At 47.1% G+C, this 23769-nt stretch overlaps 1 protein-coding gene and 1 long non-coding RNA gene across 5 annotated transcripts in view; both read right to left on the bottom strand.

The window, feature by feature from the left end:
* LOC138725709 (uncharacterized) overlaps positions 1 to 23769 on the bottom strand; it is a 123928-nt gene that overhangs the window by 12477 nt on the left and 87682 nt on the right. The window lies entirely within an intron of this gene.
* The window catches only part of PODXL (podocalyxin like), a 49978-nt gene that overhangs the window by 9122 nt on the left and 17087 nt on the right, over positions 1 to 23769 (bottom strand). For all 4 annotated transcript variants that reach the window (XM_069862740.1, XM_069862830.1, XM_069862912.1 and 1 more), the window contains exons 2-4: positions 7352 to 8167; positions 3884 to 4038; positions 3007 to 3072 (exon numbers count right to left, since the gene is read on the bottom strand). In XM_069862740.1, the coding sequence (XP_069718841.1) occupies positions 3007 to 3072; positions 3884 to 4038; positions 7352 to 8167 (1037 nt within the window). The remainder of the gene's footprint in view (positions 1 to 3006; positions 3073 to 3883; positions 4039 to 7351; positions 8168 to 23769) is intronic.

The raw sequence follows: 23769 nt of genomic DNA, 5'->3' as shown, positions 1-23769 counted from the left end.
GGATGCTAGGAACCAACTAGCCCATAAAGTACCTTCAGTTCACAAAGTGCTACCAACCACATACTTGACTTTTTTTTCAGGATTTATAGTTTGAGGTTTTTTTTTTCTTTAGTTTTTAAAATTATTACGATGAGAGAAACTGGGATGCAGGCGGGTGCGTTGCCCACACTTCCTGGGTTCAGTCCCAACCATTTTGCTGGGGTCCCTGCATCACCAGCACTGCCCCATGAGCTCAGCTATGCAGGGGGCTCTGCTTTGCATCATCTCCTCCTCTGCTACGTGTGACCTGGACACATCCCCCACCTCCAGGCCCCACGTTGCCCTCAACGCTTCGCCAGCTTCTCTCTGGAGCTGATCTTTTAGCACAATTCCCCCCCGACTCTGTCTTTTTCTCGCAGACCAGGGTTGGAGCCGTTTCTGGAACACTTCTCCTTATAGCGTGCACTTTCCTGTTTTCCCACGGGTTGCAAAATGCAAAGGACTTTTTTCACGTTGCTGTCAAGATTTGGCTGAAGACTTGTTTACCAGGCCTACAAAGCAGGGAAACCAGATAGTGCCATTTCTCTGTTATCTGCTCGGCTTGGGAGGCATAAAATTTGTTGCAGTTTTCAGGAATACGCTGAGTGGAAAATTATCCGCGAGCGGGTAGGAGGTGTTTTGGCAGCCGAGGAGAACGATGCTATGGGAGGATTCACCCTTGCAGGCTTTCTGCAGCTGTGTTGAGGTGGAATAGGCATTTTGCACTAACAATGCTTCGGCTCGTTATTATGCCCTGAGGAATCCAAGGGAAACAAGGCGGCAGACTTGCTGGCTCACCAGCTCCAACACCCCATCTCCCAGAGGAGCGAGCAGAAATGAGTGAGGGATGCTACCAAGACATGATGCCCACCTACCCCTTGGTTCAATAATGCTGCACACTGGCACTCTCTGGCCCTACCATCCCTGTTTCCAAGAAGCCTCTCGGAAAAGCAAAGCCACCGGGAGGACATGAAGGAACTGAGGTTGTTTAGTCTGGAAAAGAGGAGGCTGTGGGGAGACCTTAAGGCTCTCTACCACTACCTGAGAGGAGATTGTAGTGAAGTGGGTGTTGGTCTCTTCTCCCAAGTAACAAGTGATAGGATGAGAGGAAAGGGCCTCAAGCTGTGCCAGGGGATGTTTAGATTGGATATTAGGAAAAAATTCTTTACTGAAAGAGTAATGAAGCACGGGCAGAGGCTGCCCAGGGCAGAGGTGGAGTCTTCATCCCTGGAAGCGTGAAAAAAATGTGTAGTCGTTGCACTTCGGGACACAGTTTAGTAGGCACAGTGGGGTTGGGCTGATGGTTGGAACCAATGATCTTAGAGGTCTTTCCCACCTTAAGGATTGTATGACTGCACCCAGAAGGAGGAGGGAAACATCGAACACCAGCATGGTCATAAGTCACTTGAGTGCTTTAGGCTCTGAAATTAGATTTTTGTCAAACTGATGAAATATTTATATATATTCAATATAAAATGTGATGAAAAGCTTTTCCCATATGGACATGGCTGCAGGTTTGGATTTTGGGATTGTTGTGATGCCCTGTCGTGACGTATGGGCCGCAGGCATCATAGTAATAAGGTCCCTCCTTGGAGTAATCCTCTGAATTACAGGCAGCACAGCTAACATCATCATTTCTGCAGATATCGGGGCAAGGAGCATTTACACACAGCGGCAGCCAAAGTAGGAAGGTGATGACCATGAGATAGCAGCAGCCAGGCACATTCCCTCCTCCAGGAGAATGGTGGGTGCTATCAGGAGGTCTAAGCCCTCTCCAGGGCTGCCAGACAGGGCCACCATAAAGCCATAGGGAATTTCAAGAGAAGTTGTGGTCAGTAGGAGAGCTCATGCTTGTCTAAGCATGTATCTCAAGGAGTTTTATGAATACAGTGTGGCATCACCTTGCTTGCAGCTACTCTACAGTGAAGTCAAGAGCCAGCTGATTTTACAAACAGGACAACAGAGGTTCATGAACCTGGGCAGCTACTTCTTTCTGGTCCTGTGCAGCATAAGGTGCAAGAAGGTCCCTGTAGTGCCAATTTGCCAAACACTGCCTTGGCAGTGTTGAAATATAGAAAGAAGAGCACTACGATGCCAAAAATCATCCCTGCACCCTACCCACAGCTCAGATAGATACGATCACTCTGTCAAGATCTCACCAGCCATGTGGTGTTGTCTCTTCCTTTTGTCATAAACTTAAAACTTCAGCCTATTTAGCAGTTACTAATACATTGCTTCTTCCCTATGACTGGAAACTCATGGTTTCCACCAGACTAATTTTGAAGGTGGACATCCCTCAGAAAAGCTGGTACCTGCTCCACAGAAGAAGGGGAGTATACTCTTGGGTTGGGCTTGCTTTTCCCCAGCCTCGGCACTCCATTTTACAACTCCCTGGTCTTAAAGAGGGTCTGAAATAAATTAAATGGAGTTTTTTTGCTCTCGCTTTAGGGTTCTGTGAGAGCTGATATAGCATCAAAGAGCATAGTGAGTCCCAAATTCCAGGCTGCTGTGTTTCCCAGGTGCTCTGCAGTTGGATGCTACCCTACCCCAGCTGTGAGCTTGCAAAATCTCACCAATTATACCACAACGGTGGAGGAACTCCACACTTTCTCGCTTGGGCTTTGGGATGAACTTCTGGCCCGTCTGCAAAGGCAAAAGGCTTTCCTGTCACCTTTTGCAGAGGGAAAGTTTCACCCTCTAAAATTTCCCATCACTAGTTACGAGACCTGGGTGGGCTCAGCTGGGTCTTCTGCTTGAAGAAGACCACACAGGCCTCTTCTCCTCCTGCCATATCCCCCAGTGGGTGATGCTGGTGAGTGTGGGCTTGCACTTACAATTTTACAGCCCAAAAGTGGTGGTATCTTATTTAGATGAAATTACTCTCATGTCTGTAGGCTCACATGCCCAGATAACCACAGGTTAAAAGCTCATCTCCAACAGCAACACAGCTGCTAATCCTACATAGAAGTCCAAGAGCGTGGTACTTACACAGGTTTTTGCTTCCCTCAGGTACATGGTCGGCCCATTATTTTGCACCTGATCTTTACAGATGACCTGGAAAGACAGAAGAAAAGCAACTCTCAAATCATAGAATCTTAGAATGGCTTGAGTCAGAGGCGACACATCCCACTGGATCAGGCTGCTTAAGGCCCCATCCAACCCGGCCCTGAACACCTCCAGGGCTGGGGCAGCCACAGCTTCCCTGAGCAACCTGGGCCAGTGCCTCACCACCCTCATTGTGAAGAATTTCCTCCTTATGTCTAGTCTAAACCTGCCCCTTCCAATTTAAAACTATTCCCCCTCGTCCTATCACTACCTGCCCTTGAATAAACCCCTCCTCAGCCTTCTTGTATGCCCCATTCAGGTACTGGAAGGCCTTCTGTTAATATCATCATCATGTTCAAGTCCACACCAGGGCAGCTTCTGCTCTCCATCTCTGTGGACACCCCATCCCTGGAGGTGTTCAAGGCCAGGTGGAATGTGGCCTTGGGCAGCCTCATCTAGTGGGATGTCTCTGCCCATGGCAGGGGGTTGGAACTAGATGATCTCTAAGGTTCCTTCCAACTCAAACAATTCCATGATTCTACAACGCTTCCCCCTCTCTTCCCAAATTTCACTTCTTCCATGTTCAGCACCCACACCATAATCCCCTTGACCTCCATCCTCCAGGTCTCTCCTTTGGAAAGCTATTGGAGAAAGAGGTTGATCTAGAATTATTTTGCTGCCTTGTGTTTCCCTGAGGCAGATCTCTCTGACACAGTCACGCGCAGCAAGAACAGCTACAGGCTTCACATGTCCGTGGGATGCCACCTAAATAGTAATAGACACGACTGCTGAGCGCTCACCTTCCCACAGGCATCATTACCTCATTTTGGAAAGTAGTGTTAAGGTGTTGGTGGTCAGGACGGCTGCTCGTTGTCTGGTTCGCTGGGACTGGAGCTGATGTCTGTGCACTGGGAGGGCTCTGGTTGGCACTTGTAGGTTTGCTTGGCGCAGATTCAGGGGTTTGACTTTTCTGGTCTGGGTCGCCAGCATACAGCAAAAAAAAAACCCAAAACAAACAAAAACCAAACAACCAGACAGACAGTGATACATTAGAGAGGATGTGGCTGAAATGAGTCTGTTTATGAGCAGCCGAAAATAAGTTTTCACCACTATACCTGACTTTAAGCTTGCTGTGTCTAGGCTTGGAGAGGGTTTTATTTAAAAAAATATATATTATTCCAGTTTGTACTGGAACTACTGCTGAAACCCATCAGATTGTGCTGGAGAGATGAACCCAAAGGCTGCGTGCCCCCTGTACTCGGCACTGGTGAGACCACACCTTGAGTACTGCGTTCAGTTCTGGGCCCCTCCCCACAAGAAGGATGTTGAGGCTCTGGAGCGAGTGCAGAGAAGAGCAACAAAGCTGGTGAGGGGGCTGGAGAACAGGCCTTATGAGGAGCGGCTGAGAGAGCTGGGGGTGTTTAGCCTGGAGAAGAGGAGGCTGAGGGGTGACCTCATTGCTCTCTGCAACTACCTGAAAGGAGGTTGTGGAGAGGAGGGTGCTGGCCTCTTCTCCCAGGTGACAGGTGATAGGACAAGGGGGAATGGCTTCAAGCTGCACCAGGGGAGGTTCAAACTGAATATCAGGAAGAAACTTTTCACGGAAAGGGTCATTGGACACTGGAACAGGCTGTCCAGGAGGGAGGTGGTTGAGTTTCCATCCCTGGAGGTGTTTAAAAGACGGGTAGACAAGGTGCTCAGGGACATGGTTTAGTGGCAGACAGGAATGGTTGGACTCGGTGACCCAAGAGGTCTTTTCCAACCTGGTGTTTCTATGATTCTATGATTCCACAATAGCTGGGCAATCACTTAAAAAAAAAAAAAAAAAAGGAGTAAAGGAGTATTGCTGAATAAATTGGATGATGCTCATTTCACTTTATCTGGGGAGCCATCCATGGAGGTTTCTAGCACAGAGGTAGACTCCTTCAGTTTTGTGCCCCTCAGTACAAGAAGGATATTGAGGTGTAGGTGTTGGTGCATGTCCAGAGAGGGGCAACAGAGCTGGGGAAGGGTCTGGGGAAAAAAGTCTTATGAGGAGAGGCTGAGGGGAACGGGGTTGTTTAGTCTGAGGAAGAGAAGGCTGAAGGGAGACCTCATCTCTCTCTACAACTCCCTGAAAGGGGACTGTAGTGAAGTGGGTGCTGGCCTCTTCTCCCAAGTAACTAGCAACAGGACGAGAATAAATGGACTCAAGTTGCAACGGGAAGGTTTAGATTGGATATTAAGGAAAATTTCTTTACTGAAAGAGAGGTGAAGCACTGGAACAGGCTGCCCAAGGCAGCGGTGGAGTCACTGTCTCTGGAGGCGTTAAAAAAAATGTGTAGACGTGGCTCTTCTGGACATGGTTTAGCAGGCATGGTAGTGCTGGGCTGACATTCGGACTTGATGATATTAGAGGTCTTTTCCAACCTTAACGATTCTATGATTCTATCGGAGCTGGCTTCCCAGGACCTCCCAGTGAATGGAGCTTATTCTGCAATCCCAGTAACAACTGTGGCTGCCTCCATTTGGAGAGCACGAATGCCATCACCTCTGTTAACTGCATCTCCATCAACCACGGGGGAAGCCCAGGGTGACACGGTTAGAAGTAGTGCCTGGTACTACGGGAGACACCCTGGGGGTTCCTGCCTGCCTGCTACTCCAGAAGGACACACGCCCCATGTCTACCAGACCCATGCAGGTGTCTCAGGTCATAGAATTCTTAAAGGCTGGAAAAGACCTCTAGGATTACCAAGTCCAACCAGATAGCTGAGATCATCTCAGACAGCTTTGTTAAAGTCCGTAGCATCTTACAGTTTCTTGTGCAATGGGAGTAGTGCAAGGAGAATAGCAGGCTCTTGCCTTCCCAAATCCTTTCGAAGAAGTGGATCTCTACCTCTGAGTTCCTAATTGACCCTTAAATGGTGACAAAGAGAATTAAAGCATCACATCCTGTTCACAGGATTTGCTTTTGGGACTCTTCCACAGAAGAGATGAGAGATATTTCCCTCCCAGATCAATTCTGAAGGCTGCAGGGAAGAATTAATCTCAAAGCCATCTGTTTCTCTTGCATTCTCTCATCTATTTATTAAATGTAAAACTTTTTTTAAACCTTTTCATGCTTAATGCTTGAGGTCAAATTTGAGTCAACATTATTTCATATTTCAGCCTTTAATGGAGAACTGTCCTGTGGAGCAAGAGGGGAAAGAAACATCCTCCATGAAGACACCCACTTCACCTTCTAAAGCCTGCTAGTATATTCAAAACATGATTTGGATGAAGTCAGTGAAGATGACCTTGCATTAAGACCTGGACCCATTTAGTGGTTCTGAAAGCAAGGAGGGACTGGCAGGCTGAGAGGGAGGGAGATGATTTTCTGACTGGCTTCTGTATTGCAGGTAGCTGGAAACTAGGTCAAGAACAACCTCCTTCAGAGGACGATAAGGAAGTGCTTCAGAGTCATTACAGATTTTATTCAGAGCAAGATGTAAGCTGAACCCATAATGCCACCCAAGTCTGGAAGGCTCCTTGGAGCCTTCTCATTTCCACTCTGTGATTGCTTCACTGTAAAACCTACCAAACAAAATGCCAAAGGGGACCCTAGAGTGCCTCAACAGGACACTTATGAACTACCATGGCTCTCTGAAACTTCAGAGGCATAGAGAAAACTTATTAATGGTGTTCAGCAAAGTCCTAAACATCACATGGACACTCATAATGCTGCTTAGACAGAAATCAGCAGCCACTCCCCCCTCTCACCAATGATAAAAATCCTGCCTAACTGCTTAGACTCTTTGGAGGTTGTAGACTTAAGAGTTTAGTCACAAAACCTCCCTATTCATCTAAATCTTACTTTCTATGCATGCCCAGACAGCCTTCAATAAGCTATCAGCCATACCAGGGATCTTCTACAGTCAGCATTCAGTGTGCTGTTAATCTGTTCCACCAACTCTACAGTGAGGATCACCACCTCTGAAATCATCGCTGCTGGCTCCCTTTTGCAGCCGCTGAAGACTGAGTCATTGCGGTTGATGGCGCTTCAGGCATGGTTTGGTCAACCAAAAGACTATGTCTACACTTTGCCAATTGATTCATGCCTTGAATTTCACAAACTGCATTGACTCAATCTCCACTGATAACAACATGGACCTAAACAACCTGATGTCATGGAGACAACTGTGTGAGAAAGTCCTGAAGTGAGACAAGAAGATGACACCCTATAATGACAGGAGATGTTTAGTGTAGACAAAGTAAAAGCCCACAAAAAGGCCTCCCAACCCAAGAAATCAAGGTTCTCATCTTCCGGTACCTGCTCCAGAAGTCTGCATGGTGGCTGCCTCTGAGACCTTGTCAATGCTGCCAGGTGGTGAAGTCAGAGATGCTTTACTAGTGGTGGAGGAGACAGATCCAGCAAAAGGGGTAACAGTATCAAAGCTTCCAGGTTTGGTGGAAGAGGCCAGTCCATGGACTGGAGAAGCAGGAGAAGAGTGAGGCTGCTTGGTGATAGATGTGGTAGAAGAGACACTATAGCTCTTGAGCCCAGGGGAAAGGCTGCTTGTTGAGACTCCAGTGCTCAGGATGATGTTGGTCAAATGGTTTGAAAGCTGGTCTCCCTGAGCTTGCACATTGGGAGAGGATGAGACAGTAGTCCCTAAACTTCCTGGGGGGGCTGTAGGGCTGCTCACATGAGAAGCAACAGAACTTGTAGCTGTGGTGGCTGCCAAGCTTCCCAAGCTGGCTGGAGGGTTGGTCTGCTGATCTGTGCTGGAGGTTGCAGCAGGGGCGGCTGCTGAGTCTCCAGAGCTGCTTGACAGTTGCTTGACAGTTGTGGAGGCAGCTGGAGAGGGACTTTTCCTTTGAACTGCAGCAGATGATGTCACTGGGTTGGGTTGTGTCGTGCTTGTAGGAGTGTTTCTCTGAACAGCTGTGAGTGATATCGTAGTGGTGGTCAGTGAATTGGTCCCTGCAGCTGTGGTAGCTGAACTCTTAGAAGTGGATTGTGGGTTTCCTGGACTGCTTGTAGAGGTGGTCTCTTGCATCTTGGTGGTGCTTGCAGTCGTGGCCTTCTGCCCACTTTCTGGTGGGGTTGCCGTAGTTGTCTTTGTGTCATCCTGAGAACTAACACCTAGGTAAAAGTAAAAACACCAAGATAAACTTTAAACTAAGGAAACTACCCTTGGTTTCCACCCAGAACAGGTATTTGGAGAAATAAATGCTGATCAGAAACCATGAGTCATTCATTCAGGTTTGTCTCATACTATAAACCCATACCAAATGACATGTTCTGGTATCACCGTGTCCAGCAGAAAGCAGAGCAGAGGAGGAGGAGAAGGAGGGGGAAGTCAGAGCAACCTCCATGTTAGATGTTATCAAGCTCACAGGACTTCAAAGGGGTTGGAGGGTGAGCAGGAGGGCAAGACTTGCTGATTTGTGGAAGGCAGGTCTCCCTCAGGTGGGAGATGCACCAGCTCTGGTGCAGAGCACTGGCACTGGAAGTCATTCCCAAAATAAAATAACACCCAGTCGTTGTAAGGGGACAGCCAAGGGACGTGCCAAGAGCTGTTTGCCCAGTGTTGTTATAAGCATCTCTCACATCCCTGAAGTTTTGAGGATCCTCAGACTAAAAAGGTGACACTTATGCCCATTGTTTTTTTTTTATTCAATTGCTCATGTTCATCTTAAGGTTTTCTTTCCTTCCTAAACTCATATGATTACTATAAGACCACCATAGGTTTAGATAGGAATGGTTGGACTCGATGATCTGGTGGGTCTTTTCCAACCTGGTGATTCTATGATTCTATAAAATAGGCACTCGGTTAAATCTACAGAGTCAAACCATCGAGAGTGGTAAGACAGTGGCACAAGCTGCCCAGAGAAGTTGTGGACATGCTGTCATTGGAAGAGTTCAGGGTCAGGTTGTATGGGGCTTTAACCAACCTGATCCAGTGGAAGGTGGCCCTGCCCATGGCATGGGGGGTTGGACTAGATGGTCTTTAAAGGTCCCTTCCAACCCAAACCATTCTATGATTCTATGAAACTTTATACAGACTGAAATTCCCAGTTGGGTGAAGCATGGAAACAATATTTATTCTACTTGCTGGCCAGCACTGGGCAGAGTTTGCAAGTAAATACAAAAAAAAAAAAAAATTTACTTGGAGCTGCTTTATTTTAATGTTAAGGATGATCAATTGCCATCGCACATTTTATCACCAATCTACAATCACATGCTTTCTTAGGTGATTATTATACTATTCTGAAAAGCTGGAGGAAGTCACATCAAAATGTTTAAAGTCAGCATTCACTTTCAAATGAAAATCTAAAAAAGAATATCAAAGGATGCATTTAGGAAAAAGAGAGACGAAGGCAAAGCAAGGCAGAAAAATAAAGGGCTCCATCTACACATACCACACAAATCCTTAAGGCTACCAAGTTAACCACAAATGGTTTGAGCAGCCTGGTCTACTGGGAGGTGTTTGTGCCCATGACAGAGGGCTTGGAACTGGAGGGGCTTCAAGGTCCCTTCAAACTCAAGGAATGATTCTAGGATTCTATGAAATTCCCATGGTCTTTATGCTGCATTTCAACATCACATTGAAGTGCAATCACGGCTCATTTGTTTTTGAGGAAATCCATTCAGTATTTCACTAAGAGTTGACATTACCTAAGTGGGAAAAAGCCTGATGTCTGAGCAAAGAGGATTGTCCATTTCTTGGCTATCTCAAATTATCGTACACAAGGAGATCTGCATACTTTAAATTTTCAAATTATGAGGCTGTTTCTCAGTGAGGGATGCAGCTGAAGGACACCTTGCCTGCCAAGAGATTCCAACATTCTGCAATGCTAAAACGTGCTATATTCACTACCTGACTGGATATAAAAATGTGGGTCCATTTTTGTTTGTAATCACTGTTTGAGCTCCATCAGTTGCCACAGAGACAATTTCCCCTCATTGCACATGGAAACCATCAGCTCTAGGCTTCTGCTCAAATTCACCCCAGGAAAGGGTTGACAAATTTTCACCTCACCGTGGGTGGGGAGGCACTGGCCCAGGCTGCCCAGGGATGTCATAGATGCCCCATCCCTGGAGATGTTCCAGGCCAGGTTGGATGAGCCTTTGAGCAACCTGATCCAGTGGGAGGCGTCCCTGCCCATGGCAGGGGGGTTGGAACCAGATGATTTTTTAGGTTCCTTCCAACCCAAACCATTCTATAATTCTATGACTTTTTCACCTTTTAGGAATCGTGGGCTGCACTGGCCACTTCATCTGTGGATCTGTTTGGAGTCAAGACAACAACCTGATTTTGGGGTGTTCTTCCATTTGATAACTGTGCAGAAGAGGGATATTTTTTTGCCATGTGAGACAGTTGCATATTATTTCCAACCTTCCAAAACAGAACTCACACACCCAAGGTTTGATTTTTAGCCATATCCCAATGCTGCTATACAGAGATCTGTTTCATTCCTCCATGCTTTTATATTGGCAAAGTATTTCCTCTTATGGAGCCTGTTTATTAGCACGGGTTGTACTTCAAAGATCTGATGAAAGCTTGAGCTTCTGTGATATGTTCTGCCTGGGAAATCTAACTCCACCACATCAGGACCCTAGTGGGGTGTGGACGTATGTTTGAGACAGGACCTCCGGAGTAGTATTTGAGATGGGGAGGCTGCAACACATCTGCAGGAAAAGAGCTTTTGTGGAAACAAGTCCTTTTTCCCATAGACTGACCACTATCTGCAGGAGAAGAAGAGGTAAGGAAGAAAAACACAGCCATGGGCACCTAGCAGGCGAAACCCAGGCATGAAAGATAGGTGGGAATATTTAGAGCCAGAGATGGCTCTATCCCATAAACAGAGCTGTGAAAGTTTGAAAAGAGTTTTGACAAGGAAGGTAGAAAAAAAAAATCCCCTAAAAGTAGGAACAATATGAAGGAGACACAAATGAAGAAAAGTTTGTAAGGAAGGTAGAGGAAATCCCCCACTGTTCTCACTTCCCTTTCATGCTTCATCCCCATCCCAGAGCGGCAGGAAGCAAACATGCTCTGAAGGAGAGGTAGACAATTAATTCAACTCGGTCCCAAAGACAAAGGCGCAGACCTATGCTTTGGCTCTGGGCCAGCCTTGGTGGCCACTGGGTCCTCATGAGCCGAGAAACCAGTGTCTTTGCCTCAGAACTTCCCCATCCCACCCTAGGAAACTGCAGATACCTACTTTTACCACTTTCACCAAAACTCGGGGGGAAAAGCCCAAAGCAAGGGTTTGTTCTGCTGATGGGTGGGATCTGGTGGGATCCTTCAGGCTTGACCTGGCTGGAGTGATAGTGAGATCTCTTTCAAGGGACACAGGGTGATACAGCTCAAACGAGCAACCGGGAGAAGAACCAAGACTTAAGTTAATGCTCACAAAGCTTACTAGCATTTTATCTTCCCATATTGGTGCATCCACTTCTAGTGCTCCTCTGCTGCTAAGGTCAAGAGATGTCAAAAGATCGATTTATTCTTCATCATTAAGCCAGGCTCAGTGATTTATGTGGGCTCAAAGCAACCTGAGAAGCCAGCACACTCTTTCTTTGAAGTGGTGAGGCACCATGCAGAGAGAGGGATGGATGGGTGGATGGACAGATAGATGCACTCATGGATGAATGGATGGATGCATTAAATGGGTGCTGACCACATGGGCAGGCAGGTCATTATCCATCCTACTGCTGAGGATAGGTGATGCTAAGGGCTACAGAAGTCGACATCATTCTCCTTTTCTGGGTAATGGCCTGCATCCCTTTGACAAGTGGCAACACAAATGCTACGTGAGCCAGAAAGCACTTTACCATGCAACACACTCCCTACAAACCTGTTCCTGCTGTTATGGACTGGATGGGACCACTGGGAATCCCTTTGCAAAAGGTTTCCTATCCTGAAGTTGATCTGAAGGTAACATTTCTTTACCAGCCTTCACCCCAGCTGACCTGAGCTGTTACCAAATTTTCCCTTTCCCCTTTTCTTCTTCCACAGCTGTCTCAGAGCAGAATATTATGAAGATGTATTGGTGCTGGCTGAAATGCAACAGCTGTGGTAAACAGCAGCCACAGACATGGCCATGAGAAGAGGAAAGACAGACAGTTTGCTAACTTCAAACTCTTCCAAGACGATGAGGGTGTTGGGGCATTGGGACAGGTTGCCCAGAGAAGCTGTGATGCCCTATCCCTAGAAGGCCAGGCTGGATGAGGTCTTGAGCAGCCTGGTCCAGTAGGAGGTGTCCCTGCCCAGAGGGATTGAAGGTCCCTTCCAACCAAAAGCGTTTTATGATTCTATGCGTCTAAGACAACACACAGCACCATGGGCCAGACCCAGAACACAGCAGCAGAGAGCAGTCACGGCTGTGGCTGGGTGAGATGCTCCTTCCACAGAGGACTGCCACCCCTATCCATCCCCTCCTATGTTCCACAGATTTTTGGGCACCCGTCTGTCAGTGAAATTTACCTTCTTTCTCCAGTTGCATTAAAATAAACTGTTTTCACCGCTGCTGCACAAGGAGCCAGGTGCTGCTGCAGTCACAGGGCTGCACACCTTTCTGCAATTTTACTGCTCTGGGCTTAGCATTAGTTGTTTGTCCAGAGACTCTGTCTTGATGCAGCATCAGGAAAAAAAGTGTATTTTATTCAGACTGGGGGAAAACAATGTGCATTTATAGAATCATAGAAGCATTGAGGTTGGAAAAGTCCTCTAAGATCATCAAATCCAACCATCAATACACCACCCCACCTACTAAACAATGTCCAAAAGTGTCAGATCTACGCGTTTTTTGAACAACTCCACAGATGGTGACTCCACCACTTTCCTGGGCAGCTTGTTCCAATGTTTCACCACTCTTTCAGTAAAGATTTTTTTCCTGATATCCACCCTAAACCTTCCCTGGTGCAACTTGAGGCCATTTCTTCTTGTATCATCATTTGCAACTTGAGAGAAGAGACCAGCACCCATCCTGCTACAAACTCACGGTTCCTTCAGCTGCTCCTCATAAGCCTCTCTCTTCTTTTTTTTTTTTTTGATGCCTTGCAGATTCACCACCTGCAGAAGACCTGGCTTATACAAGATCCTTGCTCTCACTTTCAGAATCCTAGGAAGTACTTAATTCCAAAGCAGAAACAAATACAGAACCAGCAACGGGTGTACCAAAAGCCCAGGAGTCCTTCCATTTTCCTTCCACATGTGCTAAATCTCTTTCAAACACCAGAGAACTCTTTTTTTTTAATCTCTTCCTCCCTAAATGTCCACCTGTGCCAAATCTCAGTGATGGACCGAGGGGTAATAACTGGTACTGAGCCCTTGTTTGTCTGGGCTGGTAGCCAGCACCGACTGTCCTCTGTAGAAGAAATGAAAGGGATCTGGTTGAAGGAGGAGAAACCCCTGTAACCACAGACTGGTGGTAATAACAGACAGATAGGACAGGATTAGGTTCAGTGCTCCTTTAGCATGAAAATCACTCGCAAAAAATACAGTACCTCCTTTTGCAAGAAACAAATGACCCTTCTATACTGTGAGTCCCAGAAATAAAAGGATTTAACATAAGCTATGAGAGAGATGGAGGATGGAGGAAAGGTTCTCCAAGCTATCGCTCCCTTTCCCAGGAAAAGATCCTTTCCAAAAGCAAGTTTACTTGAATTTCAGCCAGAGTTCCTTGTTCTCCAGAAAGCAGAAAAAAACTACCTGTCCCTGACCTTCCTGGCTGCATTTTGGCAGAGGAAGGCCACTTATTTGATTTCACTTTTTTGACCATCATCAAGTCCTCATTTTAAGGAAAATGAGAGTAATACAGTAGCTACTGGTACATTTTGACAGCATTGGTTTCAACAATTCTAATGCTTTCGTCTGCACCTCTTCTCTTGCACGTATCACTCAGAAAACCTCAAACCCTTGCAATTCTGTGCTGGTTGTGGGGTGGACCTGTAGGAGGAGAGTGCAAGCCCTCCACGCATGCATCTGTGTGCACGGCAGCCAAACAGCCTGGAGGAAATGAGTCTGCTGCAAAAACATGACTTCATTTCCGTATATGTGTATCCCATGACCAAGTCTGTGATACGGTGTGTCCGTGATGGGGACAGCCCCAGAGGGGAGAGAACTTTCCCTTATTGCTAGCTATCAAGATGGGCTTGTTCAGCCCTCAGCGAGCAGCATTCGGGAGGTTGGAAGTGTCGTTCTCCACTGCTGTGGGCACTCCTGGACAGGGCTGGTGTGGGATTGCTCTGGTCAGGAGCTGCTGGGATGTGAAAAGCCACCCAAAATGTAAGAAGAACGGCGTGCTGGCTTGTGCCACTGCAGCTCCTTGCAGTATCAGTCAAGGGCCACAATTTTTAGTTGCTGTGCACCACCACTAGCCAGGCCACGAAGTGATGCTCTGGTTGTATCCTCGTTGCGGTGGGTACGTGGTGCTTTGCAGGGAGCAGAAGATGCTTGGCGGGAGTAGCTTGTTCGGAAAGGTCATGGCTTGGAGTACAAAACCAGAAGCAAACTAGCGCAAAACACAAAACGAAAGGACACGTCCTGTCCCTCTCCCCATCAGCCCACTCAAAGCCACCACCTCTCCGTGCAGCTCCTCTGATTAATTCCCTGCCCAACAGCTTCCCGCTTCCTATTTTGGTAAAGCATCCCCCCGCCATCCACCTCATTGAAACAGCTCAGATTGGCTGAAAATCTATTAATAGTGAGAAAAGGAAACCCAAAAGAATAACTTAGGAAATGGTGGGTGACACACCCCACGCCGTCGGGCTGAGCCCAGCTCTGAGCCTTAAGCCAGCCGGCTTCTGCTCCTCCCAAGGCGGGATGAGAAAGCTAAGGAGCTCAAGCAACCCAGGGAAGGGGAAGGGATGTGAGCCAGGCCTAGAGGAAGTTCCTATTTGCCTCTCCTTTTTTGCAGCCTTTCCTGATTAAACAGGGGCAACAGGTTGAGTTTGTCAAAGGAAAAGCGGGGGCTGAGGCTCCAGGGGTGGCCTTTGCTGGGGAAAAGCGTGTTCCAAAGGGAGTGATTAGGCTCCTGATCTTTTCTTTGCATTGAAAGGGGCTCCTGGGCAAAACAGAAGGTTTTATCCACCCGCTGCAATGCAGCAGTGTCTGAGCTGGAGCAGAGACCAGTCGCTGTAGAGGACAGGAAATTTGTCACCTCCTTTCAAAACTGTGAGTGATCAGATTGGCAGAATATCACAGGCAGCATTATTTATCCTGGAGTTAAGCTGGGCTACCAGAGCAACTGGTTACCTCACAGGGTTTTAAAATTTTGCCTGTGTAGAGGTTCTATCTTTTCCATCTGCTAAGGGAAAGATGGGCACCATCTCCCTTTCAACCTGCTGAGATTTTGGTGAAGGATATGGTACAATGATATTGTTAGCATGTACACCACCCTTTGTCCTTGCAAACTGGCACTCCCCACATCAGAAGATACATTTCCAACTTAGCATCACGCAACCCCTTTGCTTCTAGTCTCACCATCAACATTATGAAATGGTTTCACCCAGGCTGAAGACCAACTTGGCTTCCTAGGTGGGAAGATGGGGAAAGGTCCAACAGCTGCTGCCAGAGCATTTTCAGTCTCTTAGCATCAGTCCAGTTACCCAGTGCAGGGACGTCTGTCCTCTCCAAGAGGCTGCCGGAATAAAAACAGCTGCAGAACACTCTTAATGGAATTGCACTGCAAAATATTAAAGATGAGACCTAATGGCTGCATCTAATTCGTGCTACAGTACCACTTGGGAAGGAAATGAGGATGTCTGGACTCTGATTTAAAGTCATCAGGATTGTTGTTAGCAGGGAACCTCCGTTACCCTGCTGTGAAAAGGCTCTACTGAAAAGATCCTTCAGATTGGTGCTGTTTAGATCTTGAATGCAAGTGACAGGGAAATCAAAGCAATAATTCTGAAAAGTGTCCTCTTCTCTGCTGTCAAATGAAATGAACCAACAGCCACAGCCCCTGTCTTGACAGACTTACCCAATAAGCCCTTAGTGGCTGGGCACGGTGGGGGAAAAATGGATGTGCTTCAAGCCCCAAGGGATTTTGCTTCATCTCCAGACAGAGAGGAGCATCCAGGGCTTCAGCCTGCATGGCTGCACTGGCAGCCTGCAGATACGCCTTGGCCGGAGATTTGAGGCATGTCCCCACAGCACCTCAGCATCATCCTGAAGATTCTTATCAGACTGCAGGATTTTGCAGTCACTCACATCCCTACAGCAGCCAAAAGCCACTCTGCTTTAATTCAAACCTGGGGAAATTCTAAGCTGTCCCTATTATACTCAGTGGAATTAACCCTGAAGCTCAGAGAGCAGGACTTGAAGCAAACCTGATGTGAGATTTGCCTGTTCCTGTTAGTTCTACCTCACTTTATTTTGTCCACACAACAGCCTTTAAGCCTCCTTGGTTTCGACCAAGACACCCATCTGCAACCCAAGACGCCTTTCCTGCCAGGACTGCAACAGATGTCCCCAGTCTCCAGGTTCTGATGAACTGGCATTTTCTGAGGAGAAACTTGCTTCATTAACAAATTCCCCATCAGCTCTTTCTGCAAGTATTTGAGCCAGCTCAGCTCGTCTGCTGTTTCATTTGGAAGTATGACAAATATTAAAAATAATCATCCCAGGGCACATCTCTCCAGTCAGATACACTCCTCTTCCCTTGCAGCCCTGAGACATCTCCTCCTTGCTCCTTTAGTCCCTCTAAACATCACGTTTGGATAGGCAGAAAAGGGTTTATTTGCCGCACTTATTAATGACCAGCTAGTGGTTTTGAGGGAGCATAAGTATCTCAGTCCTCCTCACTCCCATCTTTTCAAAACCATTGCCATTTAATTGTCTTGTCCATGCTTGGACCTCTCCCAGATTTCTCCTTGAGGACTGGTTATTGCTATAAATTTGTGATTACAGGCATCTTTCACCCTAAAGGGACCCAACAGGTCCATTCCAGTTGGTGTGACGTGCATGGCCTTCTTCATCCAGAGGAGAGGGATATCAGTAGTGGGAGCAAGTGCCAATTCAACCTGTCTTTTGGATAAACATAGGAAATCCTATTTAGGATTGCGTCTCTACATCTCTTTCCATGGAAAGTCTGTAGCTACCTAAGAAGTGAAGGGGAAAAAGGCAAAAATAATCAAAAGAAGACAGGAAGACCAATGTGGAAATCGAAGGCTCCAAAATCCTTCACATGAGGTTGTCAAGGAGGCAAACAAAAACAGACACACAGTGCACACCTCTACCCACGCCATCCCCAGATATCTTTCATAACCAAGCCTGGGAAAGTCCTCTTTCCATCATGGGCTGATGGGATTTGTAAGGGTCCCAGCTCCAGCCCTGCACCTTTTCCAGGCTGCAAAATGAACCAGGGACTCTTTGCAGCTGAACAGAAACGTCCCATCGCGCAGGAAACAGCAGCAGAGCTGCTAGAGCGGAAACGTGGGGAGCATGAGCCAAAAATGCTGCATGTCCCAGCCAGACTAGACCCTCCAAAGCATAGAATGTAGCTACAGTCCTGTCCTTCTCCTGTCCCTGTTATACCATTGACAGACAGTAGGATTGATACCAACCTCAGCAAGTTTGCCAACAACACCAAGCTGTGTGGTGTGGTCAACAAACTGAATGGAAGGGATGCCATCCAGAGGGACCTTGAGAGGCTTGAGAGATGGGTCTGTGTGAACTTCATGAAGTTCAGCAAGGCCAAGTGCAAGGTACTGTAGGTGGGTTGGGGCAAGCCTAAGTGCAGTTACAGGCTGGTCAGAGAATGGATTGAATGAAGCCCTGAGGAGGAGGACTTGGGGGTGTTCGTTGATGAAAAGCTCAACATGAAGCAGTGATGGGTGCTTGCAGCCCAGAAAGCCAACCGTATCCTGGGCTGCATCAGAAGAAGTGTGAACAGGAGGTTAAGGGAGGGGTGTATAGTGGTCAGATGGGGAGTAATGGCCTTAAACTTAGAATCATAGAATCATAGAATGACCAGGTTGGAAGAGACCCACCTGATCATTGAGTCCAACCATTCCTATCAAACACTAAACCATGCCCCTTAGCACGTCGTCCACCCGTGCCTTAAACACCTCCAGGGAAGGTGACTCAACCACCTCCCTGGGCAGCCTCTGCCACTGCCCAATGACCCTTTCTGTGAAGAATTTTTTCCTAATGAAGAATTTTTTCCTGTGAAGAATTTTTTCCTCAGAAGGCTGGTTGGCAAAGTCTCATGGGAGACAGTACTCAAGGGTAAGGGAGCCCATGAGGGCTGGGAGCTCTTCAAAAAGAAGTCCTAGCAGCTCAAGAGAAAGCCATTCCCATGTTCCAGAAAATAAGCCGGCAGGGGAGAAAACCAGCTTGGTTAAGCAGAGAGATCTTGAGTGATATCAGGAAGAAGAGAAATATTTATGGGCTCTGGAAGAGGGGACGCCTCTTGGGTGGACTACAGGAGGGAAGTGAGGTTGTGTAGAGAAAAAATCAGAAGGGCTAAGGCTCAACTAGAAATCAGATTGGCAAAGTCTGTGAAAGATAACAAAAAATCCTTCTATAAACTTAAAAAAAGGCAGATTTAGATTAGATATAAGGAAGAAATTCTTTACTATGAACGTGGTGAGGTACTGGCACAGGTTGCCCAGAGAAGCTATGGATTCCCCATCCTTGAAAGCATTCAAGGCCAGGTTGGATGGGGCTTTGAGAAACTTGATACAGAGGAAAAAGTCCCTGTTCATGGCAGGGGGCTGGAACTGAATGATCTTTAAGGTCCATTCTAAACCAAATCATTCTGTGATTCTATGAAAAGCCACTCTGCAGCAAGGTAAAGCCCTAAACAGTAGCCATGAAGCAAAATGACACTGAAAAATCACAAGAATGCCATAAGACCTCATGACTTTGTTACACACTGAACATTTGGGGGTTTTCTTATGTAACTTCCATGTTACGAGTCTTTAAGACACTCTTCAAGGCTTTTGTCTGTGAATACGCATACTAAAAAAGTAAACAGATTAAAAGCATAGACTTACCTGAAATTGGAGAGGAATCTCACGTCTACAGGAAGTCTGAGAGACTAAGACCACCAGCGTGGCAATGCCACCTTAACTCTATGAGGAGACCCATCCTAGCTTTACCACCTCTCTCCAGCGAGGGTTGAAGGCTGGCCCACAAATTGACTTCTGCAGTAAGGAGCTATGAAGCATTTGCAGCAAGGTGATGGGAAAGAAACTTTGAGATAAGCCAGTGCTAAGAGCTTCTTGTCCAAAGCCACTGGTTTGCTCGTTAGGGCTGAACTGTCACATCACAGCAGCAACTCCTGGAGACCCGACCGCTGTTCTCCAGCCCAGAGCTGCTGTTTGGTGAATGGGGATGGCTGCAGGGACAGATTTATTCATCAAGACAGAGCAGAAGTTCCTCCTCATGCTTTTCACCCCAGAAAGATGAATCATCCCTTGCTGGCTTCCCCTGGAGGACTGCTCCAGACCACTTGAGAAGGAGTGAAGACATGATCCCTGAGACAGGAAGGATTTTTATTCAGCCTGATGGCTCATCTACACAGAGGTACTCAATAAAATTAATCTAAAATTAAAAGAAGGTATGATTTCAGAGTGGATTAGTCAAAGTGTACACAACCCACCAGGTGGCCGCTCTTGTTCAGCTTTAAATCAGCCCTCATTTGATTTAGCCAAAATGAAGTAGGTTAAATGAAATTAAAGTCTCCTTAGCTCTGATGCTGACAAGGCAGAGCTGATGCCATTTAAGAAGTTAATTCAGAAGAACTCAGGTGATGATGCCCACACAAACAAGCCCACAAATGCTGCATTGGCACTGACACTGAGCAAACATCCGGGACGGGGCAACCTGCCTTCCCAGCTGAGGTGGCCTTTCCTCATTCCTGGGCATGGAAAACTCTGATTGATGTCAGATTTGATGTCACACGATCAACTCTTGCCATTTGCTCAGGTTTTGTCATGGAGAAATGCAGGACATGGACAAATGTAGGAAAGGCCACGTTGCCTCTCTGTCCACATTCCTCTCCTGTCCTAGAAGACAGTTGACAGACCCCACCAGAGGGCTAGAGAGTGTGTTCATGATGCAGCAGGCAGTGGGGGTCCATCCAAGGTCTTCTAGAACAGGATAGGCAAGTGGACAGTGAAGCAAGGCGGGCTTGTCTATCTACAGTGAGAAGCAGTCTCATTGGTGGCACAGGGAGACAAAATTCATTGCCTCGCCCTTCTCTCCAGCTGATTTGGTTCATATTTGAGTTCACGTTGAGCAATGCAGGGAAGAAGTTTGCCCTGAGCTACTCATCCTGCCAGCTGAACCTCTGCCAGCTGGCCAGCACCAGGGAAGAGTTGTCACAGCTAATGCCACTCAAGCTAGGCGCCGAGCCATCGGCGATGTGTCTAGACTCTGTCCATGAGAGATGAGGGCCACAAGAGTCTCGCAGAGCAGCGAACGTGCAGATTTCCTGGAGGTGGGTTTTGCAGTCAAAAGTCTCTACTTTTTGGAAGTATCACACTAAGTCCTGCAATGAGGAAGGGGAGTGTAGGAAATACGCCCTTTATTTTTGTGGTGAGGGCTCCTCCTAAAGGCAAAGAGTCAACCCCAAACCCAAATAGGGACTATTTGCTTCTTTGGGACCTCACAGCCCAACAAAGTCAAGAGGGGTATTAAAGGTGGCATTGGCAGCAGGGATACAACACCCAAGCATCAAAATTGAGGATGGCAGCCACAGCTGGAGGCTCAGCATGGAGGAAGTCCAAGCTGCAGCCTTAAGGGTCAGAAAAAAAGAGGAGAGATTTTAGACTTGTAGCCTAAAGGAATAAGAAGATTCCACCCACAGGCAGCTCCAGTGCAAGGGGAAATAAAATGGAGATGGGTGATTGCAAGGTCAGTTAGTGCTGGCACACATCACCACCACGGCATTGCAAAGCGCTGTCCCCTCCTTCTTGAACCTCCCTTTCCTCCCTGCCTCTCCAGAAGATTTATGGCAGGAATTGTCTTCTGCCTGCTCCTGCCACTGAGGCTTTTGGTGGGGAGGCTGGGCCATGCTTAGAGCTGGAATCAGAGGACGCTTGCCCACCTCGAGGGCAGAAAGGGCGAGCGGAAAAGCGATGGCGAGGAGGCGATAAGACCCAAAGCCTCACCCTCCTTTGTGCACCCAGTGCCTTTGATGAGTCACACGAGTCAGCTCAAATTTACACCCTCCAGCCAGCGACTTTATTTTTAATCTTTTTGGGGTCATGAACCATGTTGTCTCCCCCAGTCCATCCATGCATCACCCACCACTGAGCAAGGCAGACCCAAAGATGACTGAAAATGTCTTGTACACTATGATCCTCATGGGTCCCTTCCAGCTTGACATATTCTATGATTCTATGATCTTTGGTTCATTGAAGCTCAAAGGTGCTGTGATGGGAAGTAGAGAAAGACACGAGTGATGTAGGAGCCACTTTCAAGAGGCACTGGTGACCTCCTCAAGCATCCCAGCTTCTCTAAGTAAATTTTTGGGTGATTCCTAGTTAAATACCCACTCCCCAGTGACATTTTCTTTGGTGTTCATTCAGACTATGCTGGGGACAGGTTCCTCTGCAGGCACATCACATAGAATCATAGAATACTTTGGGTCAGAAGGGACCTTAAAGATCATCCAGTTCCAACCCCATGCCATGGGCAGGGACGTGTCCCACTAGATCAGGCTGCCCAAGACCCCATCCAACCTGGCCTTGAACACCTCCAGGGATGGGGCATCCACAGCTTCCCTTGGCAACCTGTTCCATCTTTTTTTGAAGGTGGTGAGGCACTGGAACAGGTACACGAGACACCTGCAAACCTTTATTGACATAAAGCTGCCACTGCACACCTCTCACCATGTGCTTTTGCAGAAAAGCCAGGCTGGATGGCAAGATCCATCCCTCAGCTGTGATCAGTCCCCCATGACCTTGTCCAGCCAAGGTTACCAAGCCAGCAGCCCGGAGATTTCCTGTTAATACCATGAGAAGGGCTACATATTTCCTTGGGATCCTTTGTGTGTCGGTGCTATTTCAGGTCCCACCTTTTTTTCTTCAGTTCCCCACCGACACCTCCCTCAGGGTGGGGTCTTCCTGGATAATTTGGAGCTCTATATATATACACACACATATATATATGCACCTATGTATATTTATATAGCTGTGCATGTGAGTTGAGCCTGCGGGCATTGACTGGACACAGTGGATTTGGCAGGACGCTCGGTGCTATTCTTTAGGTGGGGAGAGCCTAGGAAGGGAAGGACACAGCTAACCCTCCCTCCTATTCAAAACTATTTAAAGACTGTCTGGCACAGAGTTTCTTTCCCACCAAATGGCTCCAGTGACGATCTGGCTTTACAGGCTGTGTAATCTGATCAACTTCTATTGTTGGCAAATTCATAATTGCTTCATTACTTAACTCTCCTGAAACAGTCAGTTTTACAGAAAAAAATCCATTAAAGCTCCTTCTTTTTGTTTTATTTTGCTTTTCAAGAGCACTGGGGCTCAGTTTCTATTTGAAGAACTTCTGCTCTTCAACAGCTCCTGCTCTTCCTTTCCTTAATATAATACACAAGATCACAGGGATCATTGATGAAAGGCGCAAACAGTGAGAGATGACCTTTTCCAGTGCTCTTCTAGTACACGATTCTCCAGCACTGCATATTTGTTACCCAGTAGCTGTAAGCAGCACAGGTAGAAGAGTCTTAACCCCTAGAGTGGAAGGATGCTCTTGTGAGCACTACGCACTAGCTCACACCCTAGCTCAGCCACAACCCTCTGAGCAAGACATAAATAGAACCCCCTGGTTGTATTTCTTTACCTCTCCCTGCCTCAGTTTCTCCTGTCTCTACATGCAAGAGTGAAGAGATTTTAGCTGGAGAAGCTGTCTTCATTCACAGGCTGGTCCAGCACCTTTCTAACCGGGGCCCCAATCCTGGTTAGGTGCCAGAGCAATACAAATAATTACTAATAGTAATCCTCATGGGAGTCTATTACATTATGGTTCAACTTCCTCCCAAACAATTGCTCCTCTTCCTTGCTTTGTATGTTCTTCAAAAGAAGCGGCTGCTGTGCTTTAGGGCTGGGACACCGACGCGGTAAACATATTCCCAGTGTTTCTGCTCAGCTGGGCCTGGGCAGCAAAAAGAAGATAAATCTGATTTAAGACAATCACATTGTGGGCAGGAAAAAAATTGAGGTTTTAATGGAAATGGCAACCTCGCAGCACTAAACAGCATTTATCCTGAGAAGTCCCTTAGGGCACATTTATTCACTATTTACAGGATGATCTTATTCAGAATTCCCTAAGAGCAAGAAATGCTGAAAGCAGAAGTGCTCACTGGTCTCAGAGCTCAAAACATCTTCATTGAGAAAGCAGTGAAGGTCCCGACACTGCAGGAGCACTCGGCTGAGGGAAGCAAAGATTTATTGTGGGCATAGAGCTTGCCAGTACCTGGACATCTCCCTGCTTTCTCTCTATGCTGTGGGCACCATTCCTGGGACACCCAAAAGGCGCCTAAAGGGAAAGATGACCCATAACTGGGCATAAAAATGCCCCCGGTACAAAGTCACAGAATCATAGAATCACCAGGTTGGAAAAGAGCCACCGGATCATCCAGTCCAACCATTCCTATCAAATACTAAACCATGACCCTCAGCACCTCGTCCACCCGTCCCTTAAACACCTCCAGTCAGTCATAGGCTGAAGTTGGCCCCTTCACTGGGTGTGTGGGACAGGTAAATTGTCCTTG

Source organism: Phaenicophaeus curvirostris, chromosome 1, assembly GCF_032191515.1.
Source record: "Phaenicophaeus curvirostris isolate KB17595 chromosome 1, BPBGC_Pcur_1.0, whole genome shotgun sequence".
In the NCBI taxonomy this organism is placed as follows: Eukaryota; Metazoa; Chordata; class Aves; order Cuculiformes; family Cuculidae; genus Phaenicophaeus; species Phaenicophaeus curvirostris.
This window is presented reverse-complemented; position numbering and strand designations above follow the sequence as displayed.